This window comes from Capsaspora owczarzaki, assembly GCF_000151315.2.
Source record: "Capsaspora owczarzaki ATCC 30864 unplaced genomic scaffold supercont2.3, whole genome shotgun sequence".
NCBI classification, from domain to species: domain Eukaryota; class Filasterea; order Ministeriida; family Capsasporidae; genus Capsaspora; species Capsaspora owczarzaki.
Window position 1 is genome coordinate 509662 of NW_011887294.1, and position 23347 is coordinate 533008.

Sequence of the window (23347 nt, forward strand, 5' to 3'; positions counted from 1 at the left end):
AAACACTGCACCAATCCAAAGCCGCTCAGCTCAGTCCACACCTTTTTGGTTCTTTGTGTTTCTTATGGCAGAGTGGTGTGTTGGACTCATGTCTGGGACGTCTGTCGATGGCATTGACTGCGCATTAATCCAGACCGATGGCGAGCGTGTCTTTTGGCCGCGCGCGGAGGAGCAAGGCAAGGAGGATTTGACAGGATCAACGGGAACGACAAACAGCGAGCTGGCGTACCTGGTGCCGTACGACCCGGCCTTCCAGCGAGAGCTCAGGAGTCTGTTTGGTGTGGATACGAGCGCTGTTTTGGCTGGCACGTCCGAGGTGGACACGTCGCGTTCGACGGTCATCAGGATTGAGCAGGACCTGACCGAGCGGCACGCTGCTGCGGTCGCGCCACTCCTCGCTCGGGCTGCGAGGACAGATCGCCATGTTGCGCTGATTGGCATGCATGGCCAGACTGTGTTTCATCGCCCTGCGAGTGCGCATCCGCCCGATGCACCGGCACCCGGAATCACTTGCCAATTGGGCGATGGCAACCTGCTCGCAGAGCTGACCAAAGTGCCAGTCGTGTTTGACTTTCGCACAGCCGACGTTGCGCTTGGCGGAGAAGGTACTAGTGATGTCCCTGTAGCTGGAGATGATTTTGAAGTTGAGGCTCACCAGTGGAAACTGTTCGAACGAAAACTTTGTGATGTTTTGTTCTTCATTTTTGTTCGTGTACAATTTCTAACACATCTATTTGTTACTTTTAGGCGCACCCCTGGTTCCAGTCTTCCATCAAGCCCTGTGCAGATCGCTGTCGCGGACTCTGTTGGCAAAGCTGGGCATGTATCAACAGCAGAGGGAGCTGGTTCTTGGCATTCTAAACCTTGGAGGCGTTGGTAACATTACCTTTGTACGGCTCAAGCCAGCGGCTCAACACACTGACACTCCCGGGTCGGCGGTTGTCCCAGTCCACGCTCTACCAGGCGCTGGGGAGGATTTCGTGTCCGAGGACGGGCTGGATTTGCTGGCGCTTGACACGGGACCGGGCAATGCTCTCGTCGATGACTGGATGCTTGCAAACACGCAGGTTCCGTGCGATTTCGATGGCGTCGCGGCAGCGTCTGGCACAGTCGATGGCGGTGTTCTTGCCAAGCTGATGGCGCATCCGTACTTTGACCGCGTCCCGCCGAAAAGCCTCGATCGGCAGTCGTTTGCGCTCTCCGTTCCAGAATGTGGACTCGTGGCGCCTGCGTGCTCTGTGGCCGACGGCGCAGCCACGCTTACGGCATTTACGGCGGCAAGTGCAATAGCGTCCACTCAATGGGCGTGTTTCTGTGCAGACGGCCCGAAATTGCGCTGTGTGACTTGTCCTCGCGTTTCCGGCATCCTGGTTTGCGGCGGTGGACGACGTAATGCAACATTGATGCGAATGCTGCGTGATCGTGCGCAAGCGCTCGCCGTTGTGCTTCGACCAGTCGAAGATGTCGGCTGGGATGGCGATCTGCTGGAAGCCCAAGCCTTCGCCTTTCTCGCCAAACGAGTGCAGCAATCCCAGCCCACTAGCTTTCCGCGCACAACGCGTGTTTCCAAGCCCGTTTGCGGGGGTCGGATAGCCGTTCCTCAAGTTCCTCAAGCCGAGATGTTGGAATGATGAAGTGCTGTTTTTGGTTGCGTCAAACGTGCACGAAATAAAAGTGTGCTACTTGACTAGCAAGTGTCCAACAGACAGACAAACAGAGATCGTCGGATGTGCTCAGTAACTTAAACAGTGAAAGGTGTCGTTTGCTCGTAGTAGAAAGGAGGAAGGGAAAAAGTGTTTGACTCATTGTCAGCGTACGGATTTTCGGCCACGAATCTTTTGCCGCCATTTCGCAGTTTTGCAGTCTGCGCCGTGTAATTGCATCATATATTAATATAAATGTATAGTTTCTTTGCAATGGAGATAAATCTCCGAGTTGCAGGAAAGCTAATACACCTACTGATGAGTTGACGGGCAATCTTGAATGGCGGGATGCGGCTGCGGGAAATGTGCGCCTGCGCACACACGAACGGCGGCGACTGAGAGCTCGAGACCCAATGGAGCAGGGTATTCGACACTAGTTGTCATGTCGATTGTCGTTGCCCACTTTCCTACGATGCCCTGAACTCAATTGTGGGACTCGCTGTCCACTACCAACTTCCGGCAACCACATGGCCCGCACTTGCCTTCCCATCCTTGAATCCCTACTCATTCACAAGACTCCTTTTTTTTTGTTTTGCTTCCGTGACTCCATCCTGTTCGATTTCGATACTAGCGCTCGATGTCAATGCTCACCGCAGCGCAATGCAAGCTCCACACGTGGAAACTCGCGCAGTCTTTCCCATTTCCCTCGTTCACTCTGCATCTGTTATTCCCCCCCCCCCTTTTCTCTTTGTCGTTGCTAAACAAGCTCAACAACTTAACCCTCGACACTTCTCAAGTCGCCTTTCCATCTCCAGATGAAGCTCGGATTCAAGGTAGGCGTCGAGAAGGGACAGCAGGAGAGCGCGTTTTCGGTCCATGTGGAGATTGCTTGAGCTTGTGGCTTTCCCCCCCCCACCGTCCGCACCGTCCGCCCCTCCATCTCCGTCCCATTCCCTTGCCTCTGTTTTTCCATCCCGCGATCTCGTCTCACTGGCTGGGGCAACCAAGTGGTGGATGGACGAAGCGCTGGTGTCCGTTCTGGCTTTCTAACCTTCGTGCTCTCTCTCGCTCTCTCTCTCTCGCTCTCTTGCTCGCAGTTCTCCAACTTGTGCGGGACAGTCTACTGCCAAGGCAACATTGTCTTCACCCCTGACGGCAATGCAGTGCTCCGTATCCGTCTTTGATCTCGTCAAGTAAGCGATTGTCGACGACAGGTCTGATCAGTATTGAGCACACCATCTCACTCACGCTGTCTCTGGTTGCTTGAACACAGTAACAAGTCGTATACACTTCCATTCGAAAATCTCAAGAATATAGCTCGCATGGCTCTGTCGCCGCAGGGCCACCTTCTTGTCACGGTGGATGAAGGTGAGATTTCCATGTGTGTGTTTCGCATGTGTTTCGCGGCTGCGAGAATGCGAAACCCACAACCCACAACCAATCTCATGCCTCGTTTGATATTCAGATGGTCGAGCCCTGTTGATCAACTTTATGCGAAACGCGCTCTTGCACCACTTCAACTTTAAGGAAGCAGTCCAGGACATCAAATTCAGCCCCGATGGTCGCTTTATCGCCGTCACCCACGGACGCTTGCTGCAGGTGTGGCGCGCCCCTGGTTTCAACAAGGAGTTTGCTCCCTTTGTGCTGCATCGCACCTACAATGTGATGCACGTTGAGTGGTCTCCCGACTCGCAGTAAGTCTCTCCAGCAACTGTTGTTGCTGTTGTTTGTTGGCCGGACGACCGTCAAACCGCATAGCATGTTCGCTCGCCTGGTCATTCACGAAACCGTTCCACCCCCCCCCCCCGTTGCTCTGCTTCAACATTCAGATTCTTCCTGACAGCTGCTCAGGATATGACTTGCCGTCTTCATTCGCTGCACCCCATTCCTGGCTTTGTGCCTCTGACGTTCTCCGGACATCGTGACGCTGTCATTTCCTGCTTTTTCAGCAACGATCTGCAACATGTATGTACTTTGCGGGATGGTGAGGGAGATGGTTCACGTCTCTGGCAGTCAATTCATTCTTGGACTACTCCCACCTCCCAAACAGATCTACACCATTGGCCGAGACGGCTCGGCATTTGTTTATGGTCACAAGCGCACGGTTGCCCTGGAAGCACCTGCGCCAGCAGCCTCGGCTGAAGAGACGACCACCGGAGAAGAGCGGCAGATCGTACCGGCCGAGACCTCTCCACTATCGACCCACGTTCTGGCAACGACTGTCTGGGGTCTGCGTGCCAAGCATTACTTCAACCAACCACAGGCCCGCGTGATCAGCGCGTGCTTCAGTCCTCGGTCAAACATGCTTGTGGCAGGCTTCACCAACGGCGTCTTTGCGCTTTACGATATGCCCGATTTTAACAACATTCACTCTCTCAGGTCAGTTCTGTCGTTCGCTTGGTTGTGGATGGTTGGGCACACACATTGTGAGCCAGGTCCTCATTCTGAATTTTTTTTATTGTTGTTGTTGTTGTTGTGGTTGCTTTTGCTTCTTCTTTCCGCCTCAGCATCTCGCAACACCGCATCTCGGCTGTCGCGCTCAACCCCACCGGCGAATGGCTGGCGTTTGGCTGCGCCAAGCTGGGTCAGCTGCTCGTGTGGGAGTGGCAGTCAGAAACGTATATTCTGAAGCAGCAGGGCCACTACCACGATATGAGCACCATTGCCTACTCGTCGAACGGCTTGCATATTGCAACGGGCGGCGACGATGGCAAGGTCAAGCTGTGGAACACGCATTCAGGGTTTTGCTTTGTGACGTTTAGCGAACACACGGCAGCCATCACGGGTGTCACTTTCTCGTCGCACGGCCATTCGGTGTTCAGCTCGTCGTTGGACGGCACCGTTCGTGCGTTTGATCTCGTCCGCTACCGCAACTTCCGCACCTTCACGTCGCCCCGGCCTGCGCAGTTCTCCTGCCTCGCTCTCGATCGAAGCGACGAAATTGTTTGCGCCGCCTCGCGCGACACGTTTGAGATTTTCGTCTGGTCGGTCCAAACCGGTCGACTTCTTGAAGCCTTGGCTGGCCACACTGGCCCGGTGAGCGGAATTGCCTACGCGCATCATCGCTCGCTTCTTGCCAGCTGCAGCTGGGACAAGACTGTCAAGTTTTGGGACGTCTTTGAGACCACTGCTGCCAAGGAGACGCTGCTGCACCAGTCGGACGTCCTTGCGCTCGCGTTCCGTCCTGATGACCAAGAGCTCTGCACCGCTACGCTGGATGGACAACTTTGCTTCTGGGAGGTGTCCAGTGGCTCGCTCGTCAAGTCTATCGAGGGTCGACGGTAAAAGAAAGAACATGAGAGTGGTTTTGAGCTGTTCCCTCTTTGACTGAACGCTAACTTGATTCTGGCTTTGTTTTGTTTTGTTTGACCTTTTCCTTTGGACCAATTCCAACAACGGACAGTGATATCGCTGGTGGCCGAAGTGAAACGGAACGCACAGCCGCTGCCAACTCGGCTGCTGGCAAGAACTTTACCAGCGTGTGCTACACTGCTGATGGCGCGTGCGTTCTTGCGGGTGGCAACTCCAAGTATGTTTGCATTTACAGCGTGGCACAAGGCGTGCTCTTGCGGCGCTTCCAAATTTCAAAGAACAAGTCGTTCGACGCCATGAGCGATTTTCTCAACAGCGCAAACATGACCGCCGGCGGCTCTCTGGCAATGATTGACGATTCGGACGACGAGGCGGATGTTGAAGGCCTCGGCAAGTCGCGCCGCAAGGAAGAAGGTGGCGCTGGCGGTATGGATGTGTCGCTTCCCGGTGTTGCCAAAGGCGATTTCAGCTCGCGCCGTGTCAAGCCTGTAAGTTTGGAAGAGGGGAAATGGGGAAATGGGGCAGCACCAACAAAATCCTTGTTGTCGAAAAAAAAAAACACTTTGGTTGCTCAACGGCTTGCAAAACTCAATGGCTCATTCTATTTGGTTCCCTTGTTCCCTTTCCACAGCGCATTCGCACCAGGGGTGTGCAATTCTCACCCACTGGCCGATCATGGGCGGCTGCCTCCACGGAAGGTCTGCTCATCTTTTCGTTGGATGAGTCACTGGTCTTTGATCCAGTCGACCTCGATGTCGATGTGACTCCTGACGCCGTTCGACAGCTCAGCGCCGATGGCGAACATGCCCGTGCCTTGTCTGTTTCCTTCCGCCTCGGCGAGGTGGATGTGTGCCACCATGCTATCGAAAGCGTCCCCGCCACGGACATTGCCGTCGTTGTCACTCAACTGAGCGCTTCCTCGGCCGAACGCACGCTGGCGTTCATTGCATCGCATGCACTTGAAAGCTCCCGTCATGTTCATTTTTACTTGACATGGACGAACGCCATTTTGGACACACATGGTCCGGCTCTCAAGCTTCGCGCATCCGACGCCCGCAACCTCCACATTTATCGCGCTCTCCAAAAAGCCATTTCGAAGCATTATGATGACCTTGCCAGCATGTGAGTTCAGCAAGGGCTTGAGTTCATGTTTGTTTGGCATTTTCGGGAAGATATTTGGAACTCACTTGTTTTTGTGGTCTGTTCGTCTTTCATTTGATTGTGTCTCGATCAGGTGTGACGAAAACAAGTATGCCCTCGCGTTTTTGACTGCTGTTCCTGGTGCTAGTGCGGATAACCAATTGAGCGCGATGGTGTAGTGCCATCTCGCAATAAACTCAATCCGATATTTTGTTCTTGTTTCAAGTCGTTATTTGAACTGAGTTGGACAGGGGTGCGCTCAATGCGGATCCACATTTATAACAACTGGCCACAAAACACAAGAGCACGCAAAAATGGAAAAAAAAAACAAATGGAGAGCTGCAACTTGAAAAACGAAACGATTAACGAGCTGGTGTTTTCGCGCCGGCGGCAGCCATTGTGCGAGCAGCCTTCACGCTTGTTTGATGGCGCGTGCGAACGCCCGGTGGCGAAGGACCGTTCGTCGGTGTGCTTGGCATGGCAGCAGCAGGCGCAGCCCGAGCGGGAGTGGCGGCAGCAGCAGCAGCAGCCTTGCGAGCAGTTGCAGGTGCAGGCGTCGCGACTGGCTCGTCGTCAATCTCCATGGGCGCGGGCGCCGCGGCGGCAGCCGCCTTGGCAGGGGTCTTGCCTTTGCCCTTGGGGGTGGCAACAGCAGCGGCGGCAGGAGTAGACACGGCTGCTGCGGTCGGTTTGCTGGCAGCAACAGGTGTGCTCTCTGCAGCCTTCTTGGCGGGCTGCTTGGCAGCAGCAGCAGCAGGGGTTGCGGGAGCGGCAGCACGCGTCGGCTCGGCGGAGGCGGGAGCAGCCTTGCCCTCGAGGCTCTCGATCAAAACCTTGGCTCCAGCAAGAGTGCTCTTGGCCTTGAGCGCCTTCATGTGCTTGTTGAAGGCAGTCTTGGCGGAGGCAGCCACGGCAGCATCGGGCGAGCGAACGAAAGCGCTGGCCACAAACAATCCGTGGTTGCTTTCAAGGAGAGCATCTTGCTGGCCACTCAGTTGCGAGAACAACTGGCTTGCAAAGGACGGAGCTGTGAAAAAGAAAGACCAGAAACAGGTGAGCATGAAGCTATTTGCGAATTCCCCCTGGACTGCACAGCAACATACAACAACAACATACCTTCGTCAGAAACGCGCTCGGACAAGATCAGTTGGCGAACCATTCGGTGGCCGTTGGCATGCTGGATGAGCGATTGCTCGCCATCCTTGAGACACTCGGCAACAAGAGCAGCATAGAAGGGTGCGAGCTCGGTCGCGCTGGAGCTCGAGACAAGCTCTTGGATGAGCGGAAGCTTGTGGGGGTCGCGGCTGAGCGCCTCGACATGCTCGGTGGCATAGGCAACAAGCGAAGGCAGGATGGCACGACGCAACTCCTCGCGGCGCACGTCCGTGTCCTTCTTGCTGTTTGGGTTTCCATCGCCCTCGGCCAAAACAGCCAGCACATGCTCGGGAATGTATCGCTTCGAGCGAGGAGCAAGCAGATACTGCAAGACGCGGAAGCCGTACTTGGACTCGACAAACTCGGGGAGAGACTCTTGAATTTCGGAAAGGACGGCCTTGGATACCAAGACTGTATCGTCTACCATATCGAACAATGCCAATAGCACAGCAAAACCGTGCTCGTCGAGACCAATCTTCTTGACGAGCGACTTCATGGATTTGATGATTGTTTTACGATCCTGATGCATGTCAACCAAAGGAAGCGTTGGTCAGACACATCCGAACATGAACTTCGATTGCAATAGAGCGAGAGAGGCAAGAGGAAGCAATACAAACCTTTGCGTTGGCATCACGGATGACCAAGACAGAGACGTGCGCGCCCTCACGAGTGTGCACAATGTCAATCACGGCCTCGTTCAAGCTCGAGGACATGTCCTGGAAAGGAGTACCAAGTGAAGAGAACAGGGAAGAATGGGCTCAGTACAAGGCACAGGAATTTGAACAAGATGAGCAACCCCACAGAACGCATACCTTGAGCGAAGGAGCTTGGCCGTGCAGATACAAGTCGAGCAAGGCGCGGTGCACAAGACTGAAGCCAATGGTGCCCTTGTCCAAGCAGCCTGTGAGCGTCTGTTTAAGGTGCGTCAACATGACAGACTCGAGCTCGGGATGGCTGTCAATCACTTCCTTCAATGTCGTCTGGGGGCTTGTCTGTTTTTTTTTTTTTTTGTTTTGTTTTGTTTTGCGGTGGTTTTTTGTTGTCATTGAGGCACAGATGAGAACGAGCCACAACCATGGATGCACAATCATCACAATCAAGGGTTTGCACCTTAAACAGCAAGAACTGAGGACCGTAGAAATCAGCCACCAAAGCAGCGCGCTGTGCAGCGTTCGCGTACAAGCTGTATGCAGTGTCGACAAGATCCGCGGCGTCCTGAGATTGTCCAAGGAAAGCAAAAGAAAGAGTCGGGATGATGAGCGAAACATGAAACATGGACCAAAGCAAGCATGCCGCAAAACCAAGACACAGCACGTACTCGGTGGCGAATCAGAGTGCGAGTCATCTTGGTCATGACGTTGATAATGTGATTGCGATGCTCAGCGGAGCTGTCGGCCCGAAAAAAAAACCAACCATCGAGTCAGAACAAAAAAAAACGACACAGAATGGCCATCTCGCAAAAAACATCATTTCATACCCGTATTTGAGCATCTTGGAGACAACAAACTTGCCATACTTGCTGCGAAGGATGTCAAGAAGGTGCGCTGCACATGTCATAACGATGCCACGGGGTCAGCCAATCAACTCGGATTCTTCAAAGAGGAAAAAAGCAAAACCCACTCACACTTGAGCTCTTGGAAAACCATGTCTCGCTGAGCCTCGTTGCCGAATTTGATGCAGCACTGAATGACACGCACAGCATCGTGCTTGAAAATGATCTGCATCAAGAATCAAAACGGTGAGCCAACTTGCACAAGCCACCGCTTACGAATGAAAAACAATCACCACCACGTCTTTCGAATGAAAACAATCAAAACCTCGCCATACATCGTTCATGTGGCCAGTGACAATGCCCATCAGCTCGTCGGCAAGAGCTTGACGCTCCGCGCTGGGCATACGCTTTTGGCGCAGCGTCTCCCAGATGCGCTTGGCACGCTGGATGAGTTCAAAGTGCGGGGCAGTGTGTGCTTTGCGCTCGATACGCAGCAGCTTGGCCTCCTTGTGGTTGGAAGCAAAGCGATGGTTGGCATTGAACAGCTTGCCTGGCTTGGCCTGCTCGCCATCGGCAGCAGCGTCTGCGGATTCGCTGCCATTCTCAGTGTCATCGTCGTGAGCAGTGGACGGGGCCTTGCCCTTGCCCTTGCTCTGGTCGTGGAGCTTTTTGCCGGCGCCGTACTCGGTTCCGGGCTTCTTCTTGTCCTCAAAGCTGCTGCCATTGCTCTTGCCATTGTAGTTGTTGTTGTTGTTGCTCTTGTTCGCGCCACCAAGCTTGTGCGCAAACTTCTTGTCCGAGTCAAACTTCTTGTCCGACGACGACGCGCTCGACTTGTTGAACGGCGGCTTGGTGCCTGCAGCTGGCTTCCGTTGGCCGCCCGCTGCGTGCTTTGACTGATGGCTGCCGCTGCCTGCCGAGGTCGATGCGGACTGGTGCTCGTTGAGGTGCTTCTTGCGGGCCGCGGCGAGCTCCTGCGCAGCGTCGTCGTTCGATCGCTTGAAAGTGCTACCAAACAAGCACAACATGCGATCAGTCAAACAAAAGCGACTCGAGACTCGGGATTCATAACGATGGGGAGGTGGGTGAGGTGGGTGAGTGAGTGAGTGAAGAGCACATGGAAGAGCGAAACGGCACACATGGCGACCCCGCTTTCCCCCCTGCTTCCATTCATCATCACCCGTAACAGAGTGCAGCATCAACAGGAGGCCCATCTCAGAGCAGTGAGAGAGACACAGTGAGACAGAGACATGGAGTCGTGGAGGGGCGGGGGGAGGTGAGACGCAGGTCACAAGAACGAAACCCAGTGAAGTTGAAAGAGGACGAAGTTGAATGGCAAGAAAAAAAAAAAAGAAAAAAAGAGAAAAAAATCAGCAAGGAAATCGTTCGCTTGACGCTTCCGAGTTAGTGAGAAGGGGTAACGGGAAATGTCGAGCTACGTACCTCTTGCTCATACTGAAGGAACGGAACAAAAACAGAGAATGAACTTTGAATAGATCGATACACTGTGTTTTTCGTGGGCGAAATCGGCGGTCGTGATCATCCTTAAAGATAAGTGTGATTCTCATTCTCAAGCAAAAGCGACCTCTGAGGTTTACTGACTTTTGTGGAGGCACCGTTGCTGCTCCACAAAGGCAAAGCGCCACAAAAAAGAGTCTGATTTGTGTTCATCACCAGCGACCCGAGTCTAGATTGACAGTCAAGAGTGTAGCAAAGTGAAAGAGCGACAATTGAATCCGAGTTTTACTAGAATTTGCGCCGCTGAATCTGAGCGTCTCAGTCTTTGTTTTGATTTCGTTTCGTTTCGTTGCGTTGCGTTTCGTGAATTGTCTTCTGCTGTGTGTTTTTGCATTCATTCTTCATTACTAAGCACAAAGCTTTTGTATCTTTCGACAATCCGACAAATGGTGTCCTTCTTGCTGGCATCGTTGAGCTCGACGCAGCGTGTCGTGGCGCGTGCATTGCGAGGCCAACATCCACTCCAACGCCAACTCCAACTCCAACAGCGCATGGTGCTTCCATCTGCATGTGCGACTCTGATCTGCGCTCATCATGCCTCAGCCTGCCGTCCAGCAAGCAGCCCAGGCAACAACAACAGGCGGGCAATGCACACAATGTCAACCACTGTCCCGTCGTCGCCACAGCCAACGCCAGGCAGCACTGCCGCTGGTGTCGCAGTGTCGCAGCAGCCACAGTCCAAGGCGTCCCCCGTGCTCACAGACACGTTCGGGCGAGGGCACACGTACTTGCGGATTTCGCTCACCGAGCGCTGCAACCTGCGCTGTAAGCCACCTTGACTTAGTTGTGCTTTTTTTTTTTTTGTTCTTTTGTCCTATGGTCGTATGGCTGTATCGCAATGATTAGAAGTTAAAAAAAAACACTCACATAATTTTGCGATTTGTCCAGGTGTCTATTGCATGCCCGAACATGGCGTCGAACTCTCGCCAAACGGAGCCCTGCTGACCACGGACGAAATCATCCGCCTCGCTCAACTCTTTGTGAGCCAAGGCGTTGACAAGATCAGACTCACTGGTGGTGAACCAACCGTGCGCAAGGACCTGGTTCCCCTCGTTGGTACAGTCCATCAACTTGACACTTTTCTGGTTTTTTGTCATTCTATTCGCGTTCGTGATGTGATCGAGCTCTCACCCCCCTACAACTATCCGATGCAATGATCGTCTCTGCATCTACTCTGTTAGAACGGCTTGGCCAAATCGATGGACTCAAAAGCATCGCCCTGACCACGAATGGCATTGTTTTGGGACGCTATCTACCACAACTGCAAAAGGCAGGCCTGACACATCTCAACATTAGCCTGGATACTCTCCATCAGCACAAGTTTGAAATCATGACACGTCGAAAAGGTACGAGAAAGGCCAACGATTCTGGCAGCATCTCTCAGTCCGTTGTTTTTTTTTTTACGAAATTGATTATTGGTGTGTTGTAGGCTGGGATCGAGTATGGGAGAGCATCAAACTTGCCATCAGCCTCGGATATGATCCGGTCAAAGTGAACTGCGTCGTCATGCGCGGTAGCAATGAGGACGAAGTGTGTGACTTTGTCGAACTGACACGTACCATGCCGCTGGATGTGCGGTTTATCGAGTACATGCCTTTCGATGGTATGAGGGCTGTTTTGTGTAGTTGTCGAGTTTGCATGCATTCCTCCAGCTTTGCAAGCTCACGTTGTGAACTTGGGCGGGTTTCTGAAAATTTTGGTGCTGTTTCCAACCTTCTTTAGACAACAAATGGAACAGCCAGAAAATGGTATCCTACCAATCCATGGTCGAAACCATTCGAGCACGCTTTCCAGAATTTGAACGAATGGAAGATCGGGCGAACGACACGTCCAAAGCATACAAAGTTCCAGGCTTTGTCGGTCAAGTGGGTTTTATTACCTCAATGAGTGATCATTTTTGTGGGACTTGCAATCGCCTGCGCATTACTGCAGATGGCAATCTCAAGGTGAGGGTTTTTTTTTTGGGGGGGGGGGTTGTTTGTTTTTGGGTTGGTTGTTTTTTGGTTGGTTGCTGTTGACAAGACTTGCTGATCTCAGGACTGCATCTTCACTTTTGCTTAGGTGTGCCTGTTTGGAAATGCTGAAGTCTCCTTGCGAGATGCGATGCGAGCGGGCGCCACGGACGAAGAGCTTCTGCCCGTCGTTGCTGCAGCTGTCAGCCGCAAGAAGAAGCAGCACGCAGGTATGCTCAACATTGCCAAGATGAAGAATCGCCCAATGATTCTGATTGGCGGCTGAGCGAATCAGCTGCTCGATCGCGGAGACAAATTGGTGCTTTTTCTGTTCGAGCGAAACCAAGTGAGAACAAGCCTTTTTTTTTTTCTTTGCGCTCGCTCAACCAGCAGCTTTGCTTTACCCTGACGTTCATTTTGCTCGTTTCTCTTTTTTTCTTTTATCGTCTTTACAACCTTCCTTGTTGTCAAAAGTGTGACAGTGGCTTGCAGCTAACTCTTCTTCTTGGTTTTGCTGTCATTGTTTTGTAGTGTCTGTAAAGCGCCCTCCGCCAGTGCCATTCTTCAAGAAACCCATCCTCCAGCAACAGAACAGCTTGCTTTCTTATGTCTCTTCTCAACCCGCAATGCCGGCAGTGCGTGCTGGCGCCTTTTCCTCTCCCATCTTGTCCCTTCTTTCAACGCCGCCACCAATCCCGTCTATGCTGTCTTTGCCTCGCGCTTTCCCGGCCCCCTCTCTCTTCCGCGCGTTTTCTACGTATTCCACCCAGCGTCTTGCGGCAAACTCCAACAAGCTGACTCACGTGGACGAGCGCGGGCGTGCCTCCATGGTCGACGTTGCAGCCAAGAGCAACACGCAGCGGATTGCGGTGGCTCGCGGTCGCGTTATTCTGGGACGGCTCGCATTCCAAATGGTCCGGGACAACACCAACAAGAAGGGCGATGTTCTGACGGTCGCGCAGCTTGCTGGAATCATGGGCGCAAAACAGACGTCCCAGCTCATCCCCTTGTGCCACAACATCTTCCTGTCCAGCGTGAAGGTCCAACTCGAACTCAATCCTGAGCTGGACGCAATCGACATCCGTGCCACCGCAAAGTGTGTTGGGCCCACGGGCGTCGAAATGGAGGCATTGACGGCTGTCTCTGTTGCTGCCTTGACTGTCTATGACATGTGTAAAGCGGTCACCCATGACATCCGCATCGAAGCCATTCATCTGGAATCGAAATCTGGAGGACAGTCTGGCAACTACCAATCCCCCGAATCTCGTCACTGATGTGTTTGCGCGAGACGTGCATTTTGTACTGTGCTGGCTGGTGTTTTTGTATTCTCAACAAGACCAAGCCACAGCTAGTATTTGTGTAACAATGGCAAAGGAAGGTTATTATTGATCAAAGTGGAGAGGGCGGCTGGCAGCAGCCATGTTGCCCAAACGTGCTCAGCGAGGCAGAGCCGCCTGCCGCTGCCACCTTTGAGAGCCCGTCTGGTAGGACTGCAAACTTTTTCGAGGGCCCTAGCAAGAGCATGGGCGGTTGGATGATGTCAGCACAGGTCGGTGGCGGCATGAAATTCGACAAACATCAAACAAGCAAACGCCGGCACTTACGCTGTTGAGAGCCTGGCAGCCCTTTGTCACGGATCCGAGATAGGAAATGAGCATGACGTCCGTGCACTCCTGAAACACACGCGAGATCAAAGTGAAGTGAGAGAATCGGCAATGGTGTCGAATTCGAGAAATGCAGCAAAAAAACCATCCTTACCCGCAAACGCTCTTCGGCCAAGTCGGGCGAATCCAAATTGGGGAGGCGATTGCACAGCGATGCAATTTCGCGAAGCAATGCAGGATCTGCCTCCACAGAACCTTGCTGCACCGCGACCAAGAAGTTTCGGATGACGTCGATTCGTTGGTACAGCATTTGAATTGCGCTGTGTTGAACGCCCAACTGAGCGGAGACTGCGAGCAACAACAACAAAAAAAGTGTTCCACCATGAGCGTTGTTTTGCTGTTTCAAGGCGTTCGCTCGATAGAGAGAGAGAGAGAGAGAGAGAGAGAGACACCAAAGTCAAGACAACAGCAGGCACACCAAGTTTTGACATACCGCTGGAGACGTTCGGAGTGTCGCCGCCAGAAGACTTGGCAACGTGATCAACAGAGATGCGCTCTGCCTCGCCGCTTTCCACGCGATACGACACGGGAATGAAGAGCATCTGGGGTTGACCGTTCACCATATCAATGACCGACTCGAAGATGGAGACAGGAACGTCTTTCGCCGTCGCCGTGCCCGCGGGGTTGAGCTGGAGGTACAGCGGGGTCTCGTTGCCGAGCTCGCAGACCTGCATGAACGCAACAAACAATCGGGGAGATGGTCAGTTCAGGCTGGCCTGATCGGCTGCGTTCTTCCAATGTGATCACAACTTGCCTGCTTGTGTAGAGCAATCTCGGTCGCACCAACCGACTTGGAAGTCGAGTACCACCCAAGGAAATCGTAGTTGGCAAAGACCTTTTTGACTGTGTTTTGGCATGAGCATGAGCATGGTTTAGGCTTCCGATGTCCAGCAGCACGAACGGAAAGTGCTCGCGATTCTTACATTGCTCTTGTTTTCGTCGAAAGTACTCGACGTCGACCACCCACTCGGAAGAGGTCGGTGCAGCACTGCTGCTGCTGCTGCTGCTGTCGTTGTCCGTCTGCATGGCTTCGGGGCCCGCGCCGGATCCCGTTGGCTCGTTGCGGACGACCAGCTCGAACGAGTTGAAGATTTCAAAGTTGCGGCCATTCTGGGTGCCAATGAGGGCACCAAACACTGCCCGATCACCAAAGTATAATGCATGCAATACAGATTGAATCCATCGATGTGAGCATAGAACCAGCACGCAACGATGAGACCGAGATGGAGAGCGCAGCAACGAGATGCATTGGACAGTCAACACAACCAGCGAGGTCTCTCTTGCCCTGTTCCCCCCTCCCCTGTGCCTCTCTCCTGGATGCTGGGTGCTGAGTCTCTCGTGTCATCGTCACGCTTCAGTATCGCGGCAACAGCTATCGGCGGCTAGGTGGGAGGTCGGTGCAAACAGCCGAGATCTCGCTTCCGTCATCATCCCACTCGTCCCCTTTCTCCAGCGAATTTCAGCGAGCTGCTGAGCGGAAGCAAAGGGGAAGGGGTACTTTAAAGAGTGAATGAGTAAGTATATGTGTTTGCTTGTACCTGATGGGTTGGCGACGCTGTGCTGTGCGCGGGTGCGCGTCCAGTGGTCTGAAATGTTCAGAATGACGAGCGGATGCAGCGCGATTTGCAGCGACGACTTGACGTTCGACGCAATGACGTTTGCCGCAGATGTGGATGTCGCGGTAGTAGTAGTGGTGGCAGTGCTGCTGCTGGTGGGCAGCGCGTCCGACGTTTCCATCATGACTGACATGATATTGAGTATGAAGAAAAATGAAGGGGAAAAAAAAAAAAAAAAAAAAAGGAGACTGGTTTGGCGGGAAAAAGCTGAGACAGGAAAAAACCAACAACAAAGAAAAACGAAAACTAAACCGAATGAATGAACATTTTGTTTCACAAGCTGTCCAACAGCTCGAACTCATTGACCCACGGGTTTATGTCTTTAAGAAATCAAACAAATGAATGCTTTGAAACGGCGTTCGGTCGCAACAAAGATTGCCGTTAGATGTATTGGACAGAAAGTCTTGCGAATTGCATGTGTTGACCGATATTACTTTCAATGATGCGATGTTCCAATCGCTTTATATCGGACATGCGGCGTCCAACTTGAACTTGCCAACCCTCGCGCATTTGTCCAATGATGGGATGACTCGCCGGCCAGATCGTCACAAAATCAATGGTCGAATCGACGAAAGTCGCTTTCACAGCACACTCGTACTGAACAGCGCCTTGCTCATCTCGAACAATCACATCGAAAGCGGCGCTGTCAGCGGTGTTGGTGGGACGCGGCTTTTTCCATTCACGAAGCACGAGAATTGATTTCACTTGGATGCTCTGCTGAGGCAGAGCGACCTGCAGAACATGACCGCCCAGGCTTACGTCATAAAAGTTGTTTCGTTTGATATGATGTACGCTTGGCCAGTAATGAGCGTCGCTCAATATGTGTTCGGCAATCGCGGCTGGTAATGCGGGTAGTGATGCAGATTGATCCTGCAGCTCCGATCCGCGAAGCAGCAGGCGAAACACGGTCTGAACGTCTTCAACAGGTGATGATCGTGGAAACAAGGAGAGTGCAAGAGGGTTTTGCTGGTTGTCGATGCTGTGCAAGGAACAAACAGGTAAGAGAAATGAGCAGGATCACTTCACTGGAGACATGAGCAGTAGGCAGGATCACTCCCACTGGTTGGAGAACGCTCGCTCGCGCTCACTTTCAAAGGGCAATGAACCTACTGAAGTTTGGCTTCGAGTACCTCACGCAGCAATTGAGCGGCGGCACTGCCGATATAGTTCTCACGCAGACTGTCGCAAGATTTGGGTCAGCGGGATGGCAACGCACCGAGGCATGGCTAACTCTGGCTCGACATCCGACATCCGAAGCAAGCATAACTTACTCGAGTAAGTTCAGCGTCGTTTTCTCCTTGAGTGTTTCAGCAATCGCGCGTGCTCCAACATCGCTAATCAAATTCGCGTGCAGACTACCCGTCCCCGGATCAGTGAGCACAATTTGATGCCTCGGTTGAATCAGCCACTCACTTTCATCAGTAAAAAGGAGATGGATGCCATACTAGATCTCGCTCAATGTGCTGTGCGCTTTGACCGCCTCCACAATCGCGTGGGCTCCAGCATCGCCAATCTCGTTATGGTACAGACTGTCCATTCCCTCCATCCAGTGAGCACTCACAGATGCCCTCTGCTTCAATCACCCACTCACATGCATCAGTCAAAGTGAGATTCGATGCCTTACCCGAGCACAGTCAGCGTCCTGTTCTCTTGGAGTGCCTCGGCCAGCACCTTCGCCCCCACATCGCCAATCTGATTCCAGCCCAGACTGCACCCATCCCACCCATCCCCTCCATCAGTGAGCCACTCTGCTGAAATCACCCACTCACATGCACCAGCTCAACACCAGATGCCCTACTAAAGCTCGGTCAGTTTCGTCTCTTTGAGTGCTGCAGCGATCGCGTGTACCTCCGCATTGCCAATCTTGCTCGTCTTCTCCAGGCTGTTTCCTCCAGTTCGTCAACACAAAGCATTGTCACTCTGTCATCCAATAAAACGTCGGCTGTGTTTCTTACTCGAGAAACCGACTCGCATTCTTGACTCTGTCGTACAACTCGCGCTGTCTCTCCGTCATACTCTCATACGACAGCAGCATGACAGGTTTTCAATCTAATCAATCACAACGTTGGGATCAATTCTCAGTGATCGTCACCACTCACGTCCCTCGCGAGGCATTTCCCTTCGGTCAAAACACATTAATAATATGCATCTCTCAAACGCAGAGCCCTCAAATCGCGGGGTACCAAGAACAAAAAAGCGACACGAGAAGTGAAAAAGCGAAAAGATTAAAAAGAAGACTGGATATTTGAATCGGAAACTCAGAGTTCAAAGCAAGTTAGGGGGTTTCTGAGCTCGTTACAATCACACGCACACACTTTATCGCAGGTTACTTCTGCCACACTGAGCCATCGATGCTCATTCTTTGTTTTCATATTGCTTTGAGCTGCTCGTGCAATGTTCACTGCGCCCATCATTGCGCCCATCGTCGTGGCAGGGACCACTTCGTCAGCTGCTGCACCTGGCACCGATGCCACCACGTCATCATCAGCAGCAGCAACATCAGCAACATCAGCAACATCAGCAGCAGCAGCAGCAGCAGCGAGTGCAAGCGATCCTATCTCTGCGTCGATCGACATTGAAGCGACAGAGTGAGTGCTCTGCTCCATCGCCCATCCCCCATCCGCTCGAGACACAAGACGGATCTTGATTGGGGGCATTGGAGTAGCATGTTGTCTGCTCGCTCACAATGCTGGCGTGTTGGTTGACAGTGTGATTCGGCTCGTCCAGCAGTTCCTCAAGGAGAATGGCTTGACGCGCACCCTCGCCACTCTGCAGGTGCGTATCGACCACGTACTCTTAGTGTGGATGTGATTTGTGCGACTATGGGTGAACTCGGAGGTGAATACCTTTGGAAGGAGGGACAACCACTCACTCAGCGACTCGCTTGTTGGTTGCTGCTCCTTGTGGTGCTCCAGGACGAGACGAGCGTTACGCTCAACACGGTGGACAACCTCGAAACGTTCGTCTCGGACGTCATCAATGGCCATTGGGATTCTGTGCTCAACGCAGTCCAGCAACTCCAGCTGCCCGACAAGAAGCTGATTGACTTGCACGAGCAGGTTGGTTTGATTTCCACGATGCTGGGATCGAGTTTGCTGAGAGCTGTCGTTAAGGTGAACTGCATGGGAACTTTTCTTGCGTTGTGCGCAGATTTACATTGAATTAGTCGAGATGCACGAGACGGGAGCCGCAAAATCCTTGCTCAAGCAAGGCGAGCCTCTGTTGCTGTTGAAAAAGCACCAGCCGCATCGCTACCAGCATCTTGAAGGCTTGCTCGCCCCGCGCGCTTACTGGGACCCCCAAGAGGTGTGTGGTGCTACGCTTGACTTTTCTCGCCGCAGGGCGTGTTGAATAACGTGTGCACCTCACAATTATGATGTTTGTTAGGTCTATCTTGATGGGAGCTCGAAGGAGAAACGACGGACCATGATTGCTCATGGTAAATTGTTGTCAATGCTACGTTGCAGCTCCAAGGTCCACATACAAGTGCTTGCTTGCTTGCTTTGGCTGACTCTTGCTTTTTTTTTTTTTTTTTTTTTTTTTTTTTTTGGTGTCGTCGCCAGCTCTTGCCGCCGAAATCCACGTCGTCCCCGCAGGCCGACTCCTCTCGTTGATTGGCCAAGCTGTCAAGTGGCAGTACCACCAAGGTCTAATCCAGCCAGGAGCTTCGTTCGACTTGTTCCGAGGGCGCAAAGTCCAGCACGCGATCGAGGAAGAGCAGCTTCCGACCCAGCTGGGCGCTTCGATCAAAGTACGCCAACAAAAAACAATGCTCACCGCATCACTCGATCGTTTTGATGCAGGCTGATTCTTTGACTCGAAAACTCACCCTTGGCTTTTCACTTTGCCAGTTTGGCAAGCAGTCACACCCGGAATGCGCCAAATTCTCGCCGGATGGTCAGTACCTAGCAACTGGCAGTGTGGATCACTTTGTGGAGCTGTGGAATCCGCACACTGGCAAAATTGCACAAGATCTCCGATACCAAGCAAAGGTATGGTGCGCGGTTTCAGAGCTGTCGACATGCCAATTGCCGCTCTGACTCGTTTTGCGAGGCCTGTTTTGTTTAATTCTGGCGTCTCAGGATGACTTTATGCTGATGGAGTCAACTGTTCTTTGTCTCGGCTTCTCCGTGGATAGCGAGATGCTTGCGACTGGCGCGCAAGACGGCAAGCTCAAAGTATGGTCGATTGGCCCATCCCCCGCATGCCGTGCCGTGGTGCTGCATACTCACAACATTTGGTTGACTTGTGTGCAGATCTGGCGTGTGCAAACTGGAGAAGTGCTGCGAAGGTTTGAAAAGGCGCACAATGGCGGTTTGACGAGTGTCAAGTTTTCGCGCGATAACAGCCAAGTGTTGACCACTTCGTTCGACCAAACCATCAAGTACGGCTCGTCATTTCCAGCTTGTCAAAGCTTTTTGGTTGACTTTGCACTCGCGCGGTTCCTCATTCGCCAACTTGTCTATCTCTGTGCCACGCTTTGCCTCAGGTTGCACGGTCTCAAATCTGGCAAGACCTTGAAGGAATTCCGTGGCCATGTGTCTTTCGTCAACGATGCCATCATTACGCACGATGGTCAGTTCGTGATCAGCGGCAGCAGCGACGGCACAGTCAAAGTGAGTGCTTTGAATGCATATCAAACTTCACGCTGGACTTGCTCGTCAAGAACCTTCCGCTCACGCACACGTCATGCTCTTCTTGTTGTAGGTATGGGACATGCGTACGACAGAGTGCACGACGACTGTGAGGCCGCATTCTGGCGTTGCCAACCGCGAGATTGCCGTGACGGCGATTTTGCCAATCCCGCGTAACACGGAGCAGTTCCTCATCGTGTCAAAGTCAAACGCCCTGCATGTCATCAATCTCAACGGCCTTGTTGTGCGGACACTCCAGTCGTCGACCATTGCCTGCGACTTTGTGGCTGCCTCCATTTCTCCCCGAGGAGAGTTTGTGTACGCGGTTGGTGAGAATCGACGACTGTATGCCTTCCGATTGGACACTGGCGAGCTTGAAGGCAACGAGATGGAGGTAACGGCGTCTATCTGTGCTGCAGTTGCCTGTGGTGGCTGGAGAGGGACTCACCCATATTCTTTTTTTCGTTGTTTATGTCTTGTTCCGCAAATCTCCGGCCATCAGCTCCACGAGAAGGAAGTGATTGGAATTGAGCATCATCCTCATTTGAATATCGTAGCGACGTTCAGTGAGCAAGGTCCCTTGAAATTGTGGAAGCCTTAACGATTTGTTGAATACACGATGGAGCTCTCGGCTCGCACAACCAACAAAACTGTCGAGCATCCATTCATAAAATGCAACATTGCACAATCTCAGTTGCCATCCGCAGGCTTTGTCGAGTCGCCAGACACACTTGCAGATGCCAGTTGCCGTGCCAGTCGCTCTTCTTGCTCGGCAGGTGACATTGCTGACTCTACTGCCTCCTCGTCCTCCTGGAAACTGTAGAGAAAAGGGTCATTCTCGATGGTGGGGAAAAAGTACCTGCCGCAGAGGGGTGCAGATCGTGAGCCACACAACAATAGCGGAGATCATCCATGGAACAAAGCGACACGACTTACTCAGCTTGATTCCAAAAGCTCGATTGCCGATCGACGTTGGAATGCTTGAGCTGGGTCATGTGGGCAAGAAGGGCATCCTCGCTTGGAAATGGCTCTTCGCAGCGAGGACACCACTTGTGCATCACGTTGTGGCGAATATAGTTGACCAGCTTAATAGTTTGATAAAAGTTTAAGTCTGCGGGGGGGGGGACAGAATCAAGCCAAGCACACGATGAAGAAGAGACAGCGCGTAAGTGTCCACGGTCGAATCGAACGTAAACAATCGATATCTTACGCCAAAGCGCTCGGATGCTGTCAAAGTCGAAATCGTGCTCGGTTTTCATGTGCGCGGTGACTGCATCCGTGCCCAGGTGCATTGTGCTGCAGAACAGGCACTTGATAGGCTCGACCGCGTCTTCCTGCCAGTCATCCCATTGCCTAAACCAGCCGTGCAAGTTAGCAGCAACCACAAGCAAAACCAACAAAGTCACTCGCACAATGGGAGTAGAGGCACATACGATTCGACATTGTCGTCATCCTCGGCGGCATCATTGTCAGAATCGCTTTCGCGAGGAGCATGATGAGATGCATGATTGAACCGGTTGGAAAGGGCGAATTCGTCATCGTTGCCATCTTCGTCGTCGTTGTCGTTGTCGTCGTCGTCGTCGTCGTCGCTGTTTCCAGTGTTGTCTTCGTCAGGCTTGCGATGAGGCCGCTCGAGATGAGTTGCGGGCGTGGCTCCAAACGATCCGGAGGGGGAGGATGGGTTGGACGATGAGGTCGACGATGCTGCTGCCCTCTTGTTTGCTTCAGCGGCTTGTCTGGCGGCGCTGTGCTTTCGAGGCTTGCCGCTGGTTGCATGAGCCAAAGGAGCCGGGTGTGGCGCCGGTCGTTTGATAGGAACAGGGCGATCTTCGTTCAAAATTGCTTCCCAGCCTTTCCCTGGCTCCTGTAGCAAACGAGTCGAGAGGAAGGGGGGGAGGGCAATGTAATTGGCAAGAAAGGGTGAGTCAAAGATAGAAGTACCAGCAAAAAGAAACCAAGATACGGGCGGGCGCGAGGCATACGAGATAATTAATCATGTAGAAACGGTCGTATTCCTTGTTCTGCGGATGGACCCGGATGTGTTTCTTTTTCCTCATGTGACTTTTCAATACGTCGCGCGATTTGAACACTTTCTCGCAGTACAAACATTGCAACCTGCAAATGTTTGGAAGCGCAAGCAACGAAACAAGAAGTTGAGCCAAACATGCTCAACAGCTGGCTCGGCATTCGAAAAGCAGCTTTCTCTTACCGATCGAGCTTGTTTTGAAGCACAGTTAGGTAGTCTCGGATGAAGACCAGATTGTCAGGGAGACCGATGCTAAAGCCGTGGCTTTGATGCATGTGATCGAGAAGCAAGGATCGATTTCCCGTTTCGCAAAACCGGCAAAACAGACAAGGATGACTGAACGATGTGTCTTCGCGTTCCTTGGAATGTTGCTCCAAGACACTGGCCTGTGCGACCACCAAAAAAAACCCAATGCAGATGATTTGCAAAGCAACGGTCAGCGAGAGTGTTTTGCCAACCAAAAATCCGGTCATTGATCTCGCCATACCAAACGGCGATCCTGCAATTGTTTGCGAATGGCCTTGTCTTCGTCAAGGTTATCCCCCAGCATGTAAAACACGGCGGATGCTGTTGCACAGAATCAATGGTGCAAGAGTGAGTTGTGATGAGATGGGTTCTCGCGATGATTTCGTCAACACGGGGTCGCGTACTAGGAATGGATGCACTTGACACAGATCCTACAGCCTGCGTCGGAATGGCTGGTCCGGAGCTGCCACTCGAGCTGGTTGCTGAGCTTGGTCGCGTGTGGATGACGGTCGCGAACGACTCCAGCGGTCCCTGCGCCAGCCGCTCCTTCCAATATGCGACGTATCTGCAATTCATTCACAGTCCAAGAAGAGGAAGAAGCGTAGTGGGAACGCTCAGAGTGAGATACGCAGTACGCTCAGTCCTCATGGTTCAACATGGTCATCGCGCTCGGAGCTTCAAACCACGATGACGTACTGCGGCAGAGACACGATGAGATCGACGTCTGCAATCACGAAATGGTGCGCTTCGAGGAGATGCGCGAGAAACTCGCTGCGGACGGAAAAGTCCAGCGCCGGGCAGAAGAGACAGGGCAAGAGGAGCGACTGCGCGGACTCTTCAGCCATAGGAAACTTGTCGATGGAGGAATCAAAGAGTGAGAGAGTGAGAGAGTGAGAGAGTGAGATAGATAGAGGTGTTCTTAAATTGTGGCACATTGACCATTGGGGGG

At 52.7% G+C, this 23347-nt stretch overlaps 8 protein-coding genes across 8 annotated transcripts; 4 read left to right on the forward strand and 4 right to left on the reverse strand.

The window, feature by feature from the left end:
* Nucleotides 1-41: 41 nt before the first annotated feature.
* On the forward strand, nucleotides 42-1687 carry CAOG_02159 (anhydro-N-acetylmuramic acid kinase). The gene is made up of 2 exons (XM_004348859.2): nucleotides 42-605; nucleotides 748-1687. The coding sequence occupies exons 1-2, from the start codon at nucleotides 65-67 to the stop codon at nucleotides 1629-1631; spliced, it is 1425 nt and encodes a 474-aa protein (XP_004348909.2). The 5' UTR covers nucleotides 42-64; the 3' UTR covers nucleotides 1632-1687.
* Nucleotides 1688-2458: 771 nt separating this feature from the next.
* CAOG_02160 (WD repeat protein) lies at nucleotides 2459-6377 on the forward strand (the record flags this gene model as incomplete). The annotated part of the gene is made up of 11 exons (XM_004348860.2): nucleotides 2459-2476; nucleotides 2763-2836; nucleotides 2917-3011; nucleotides 3109-3337; nucleotides 3473-3608; nucleotides 3694-4022; nucleotides 4151-4924; nucleotides 5047-5443; nucleotides 5587-6077; nucleotides 6190-6270; nucleotides 6347-6377. The coding sequence occupies 11 exons, from the start codon at nucleotides 2459-2461 to the stop codon at nucleotides 6375-6377; spliced, it is 2655 nt and encodes an 884-aa protein (XP_004348910.2).
* Nucleotides 6344-10219, reverse strand: CAOG_02161 (hypothetical protein). The gene is made up of 10 exons (XM_004348861.2): nucleotides 10186-10219; nucleotides 9078-9750; nucleotides 8875-8968; nucleotides 8728-8794; nucleotides 8569-8638; nucleotides 8361-8465; nucleotides 8063-8242; nucleotides 7868-7966; nucleotides 7212-7770; nucleotides 6344-7122 (listed from the first exon to the last, which is right to left on the reverse strand). The coding sequence occupies exons 1-10, from the start codon at nucleotides 10194-10196 to the stop codon at nucleotides 6458-6460; spliced, it is 2523 nt and encodes an 840-aa protein (XP_004348911.2). The 5' UTR covers nucleotides 10197-10219; the 3' UTR covers nucleotides 6344-6457.
* Nucleotides 10220-10646: 427 nt separating this feature from the next.
* CAOG_02162 (molybdenum cofactor synthesis 1) lies at nucleotides 10647-13486 on the forward strand (the record flags this gene model as incomplete). Its single annotated transcript, XM_004348862.2, has 7 exons — nucleotides 10647-11025; nucleotides 11149-11316; nucleotides 11442-11606; nucleotides 11690-11863; nucleotides 11983-12206; nucleotides 12322-12442; nucleotides 12744-13486. The coding sequence occupies 7 exons, from the start codon at nucleotides 10647-10649 to the stop codon at nucleotides 13484-13486; spliced, it is 1974 nt and encodes a 657-aa protein (XP_004348912.2).
* A 162-nt stretch (nucleotides 13487-13648) lies between these two features.
* Nucleotides 13649-15616, reverse strand: CAOG_02163 (Mov34/MPN/PAD-1 family protein; the record flags this gene model as incomplete). Its single annotated transcript, XM_004348863.2, has 7 exons — nucleotides 13649-13723; nucleotides 13817-13885; nucleotides 13971-14164; nucleotides 14310-14544; nucleotides 14664-14719; nucleotides 14800-15012; nucleotides 15415-15616. 7 exons carry the CDS (start codon nucleotides 15614-15616, stop codon nucleotides 13649-13651), a joined length of 1044 nt encoding a protein of 347 aa, XP_004348913.2.
* A 257-nt stretch (nucleotides 15617-15873) lies between these two features.
* Nucleotides 15874-17527, reverse strand: CAOG_08585 (hypothetical protein; the record flags this gene model as incomplete). The annotated part of the gene is made up of 7 exons (XM_011271883.1): nucleotides 15874-16471; nucleotides 16603-16671; nucleotides 16764-16847; nucleotides 16938-17021; nucleotides 17117-17200; nucleotides 17291-17374; nucleotides 17448-17527. 7 exons carry the CDS (start codon nucleotides 17525-17527, stop codon nucleotides 15874-15876), a joined length of 1083 nt encoding a protein of 360 aa, XP_011270185.1.
* Nucleotides 17528-17864: 337 nt separating this feature from the next.
* On the forward strand, nucleotides 17865-20773 carry CAOG_02164 (hypothetical protein). The gene is made up of 12 exons (XM_004348864.2): nucleotides 17865-18080; nucleotides 18201-18267; nucleotides 18408-18551; nucleotides 18643-18798; nucleotides 18880-18931; nucleotides 19056-19243; nucleotides 19344-19484; nucleotides 19575-19670; nucleotides 19749-19876; nucleotides 19982-20108; nucleotides 20200-20520; nucleotides 20629-20773. Exons 1-12 carry the CDS (start codon nucleotides 17887-17889, stop codon nucleotides 20725-20727), a joined length of 1713 nt encoding a protein of 570 aa, XP_004348914.1. The 5' UTR covers nucleotides 17865-17886; the 3' UTR covers nucleotides 20728-20773.
* Nucleotides 20689-23283, reverse strand: CAOG_02165 (hypothetical protein). The gene is made up of 9 exons (XM_004348865.2): nucleotides 23095-23283; nucleotides 22803-22963; nucleotides 22640-22719; nucleotides 22336-22538; nucleotides 22109-22241; nucleotides 21560-21990; nucleotides 21337-21479; nucleotides 21063-21237; nucleotides 20689-20985 (listed from the first exon to the last, which is right to left on the reverse strand). The coding sequence occupies exons 1-9, from the start codon at nucleotides 23241-23243 to the stop codon at nucleotides 20817-20819; spliced, it is 1644 nt and encodes a 547-aa protein (XP_004348915.2). The 5' UTR covers nucleotides 23244-23283; the 3' UTR covers nucleotides 20689-20816.
* Nucleotides 23284-23347: the final 64 nt, after the last annotated feature.

Excerpts from the sequence above, each read along its gene's own strand:
- CAOG_02161 (XM_004348861.2), bottom strand. Across the intron at positions 8,639-8,727 it reads TCCAAGATGCTCAAATACGG|CTCCGCTGAGCATCGCAATC; the intron begins GTATGAAATGAT and ends TCGGGCCGACAG. Across the intron at positions 7,967-8,062 it reads GCCAAGCTCCTTCGCTCAAG|GACATGTCCTCGAGCTTGAA; the intron begins GTATGCGTTCTG and ends ACTCCTTTCCAG.
- CAOG_02159 (XM_004348859.2), top strand. The coding sequence starts at position 65 with ATGGCAGAGTGGTGTGTTGGACTCATGTCTGGGACGTCTGTCGATGGC. Across the intron at positions 606-747 it reads CGTTGCGCTTGGCGGAGAAG|GCGCACCCCTGGTTCCAGTC; the intron begins GTACTAGTGATG and ends TGTTACTTTTAG.
- CAOG_02165 (XM_004348865.2), bottom strand. The coding sequence starts at position 23,243 with ATGGCTGAAGAGTCCGCGCAGTCGCTCCTCTTGCCCTGTCTCTTCTGC. Across the intron at positions 21,238-21,336 it reads CAGCATCCGAGCGCTTTGGC|ACTTAAACTTTTATCAAACT; the intron begins GTAAGATATCGA and ends CCCCCCCCGCAG. Across the intron at positions 20,986-21,062 it reads AGCTTTTGGAATCAAGCTGA|GTACTTTTTCCCCACCATCG; the intron begins GTAAGTCGTGTC and ends CCTCTGCGGCAG.
- CAOG_02164 (XM_004348864.2), top strand. The coding sequence starts at position 17,887 with ATGTTCACTGCGCCCATCATTGCGCCCATCGTCGTGGCAGGGACCACT. Across the intron at positions 18,552-18,642 it reads TGATTGACTTGCACGAGCAG|ATTTACATTGAATTAGTCGA; the intron begins GTTGGTTTGATT and ends CGTTGTGCGCAG. Across the intron at positions 18,799-18,879 it reads CTTACTGGGACCCCCAAGAG|GTCTATCTTGATGGGAGCTC; the intron begins GTGTGTGGTGCT and ends GATGTTTGTTAG.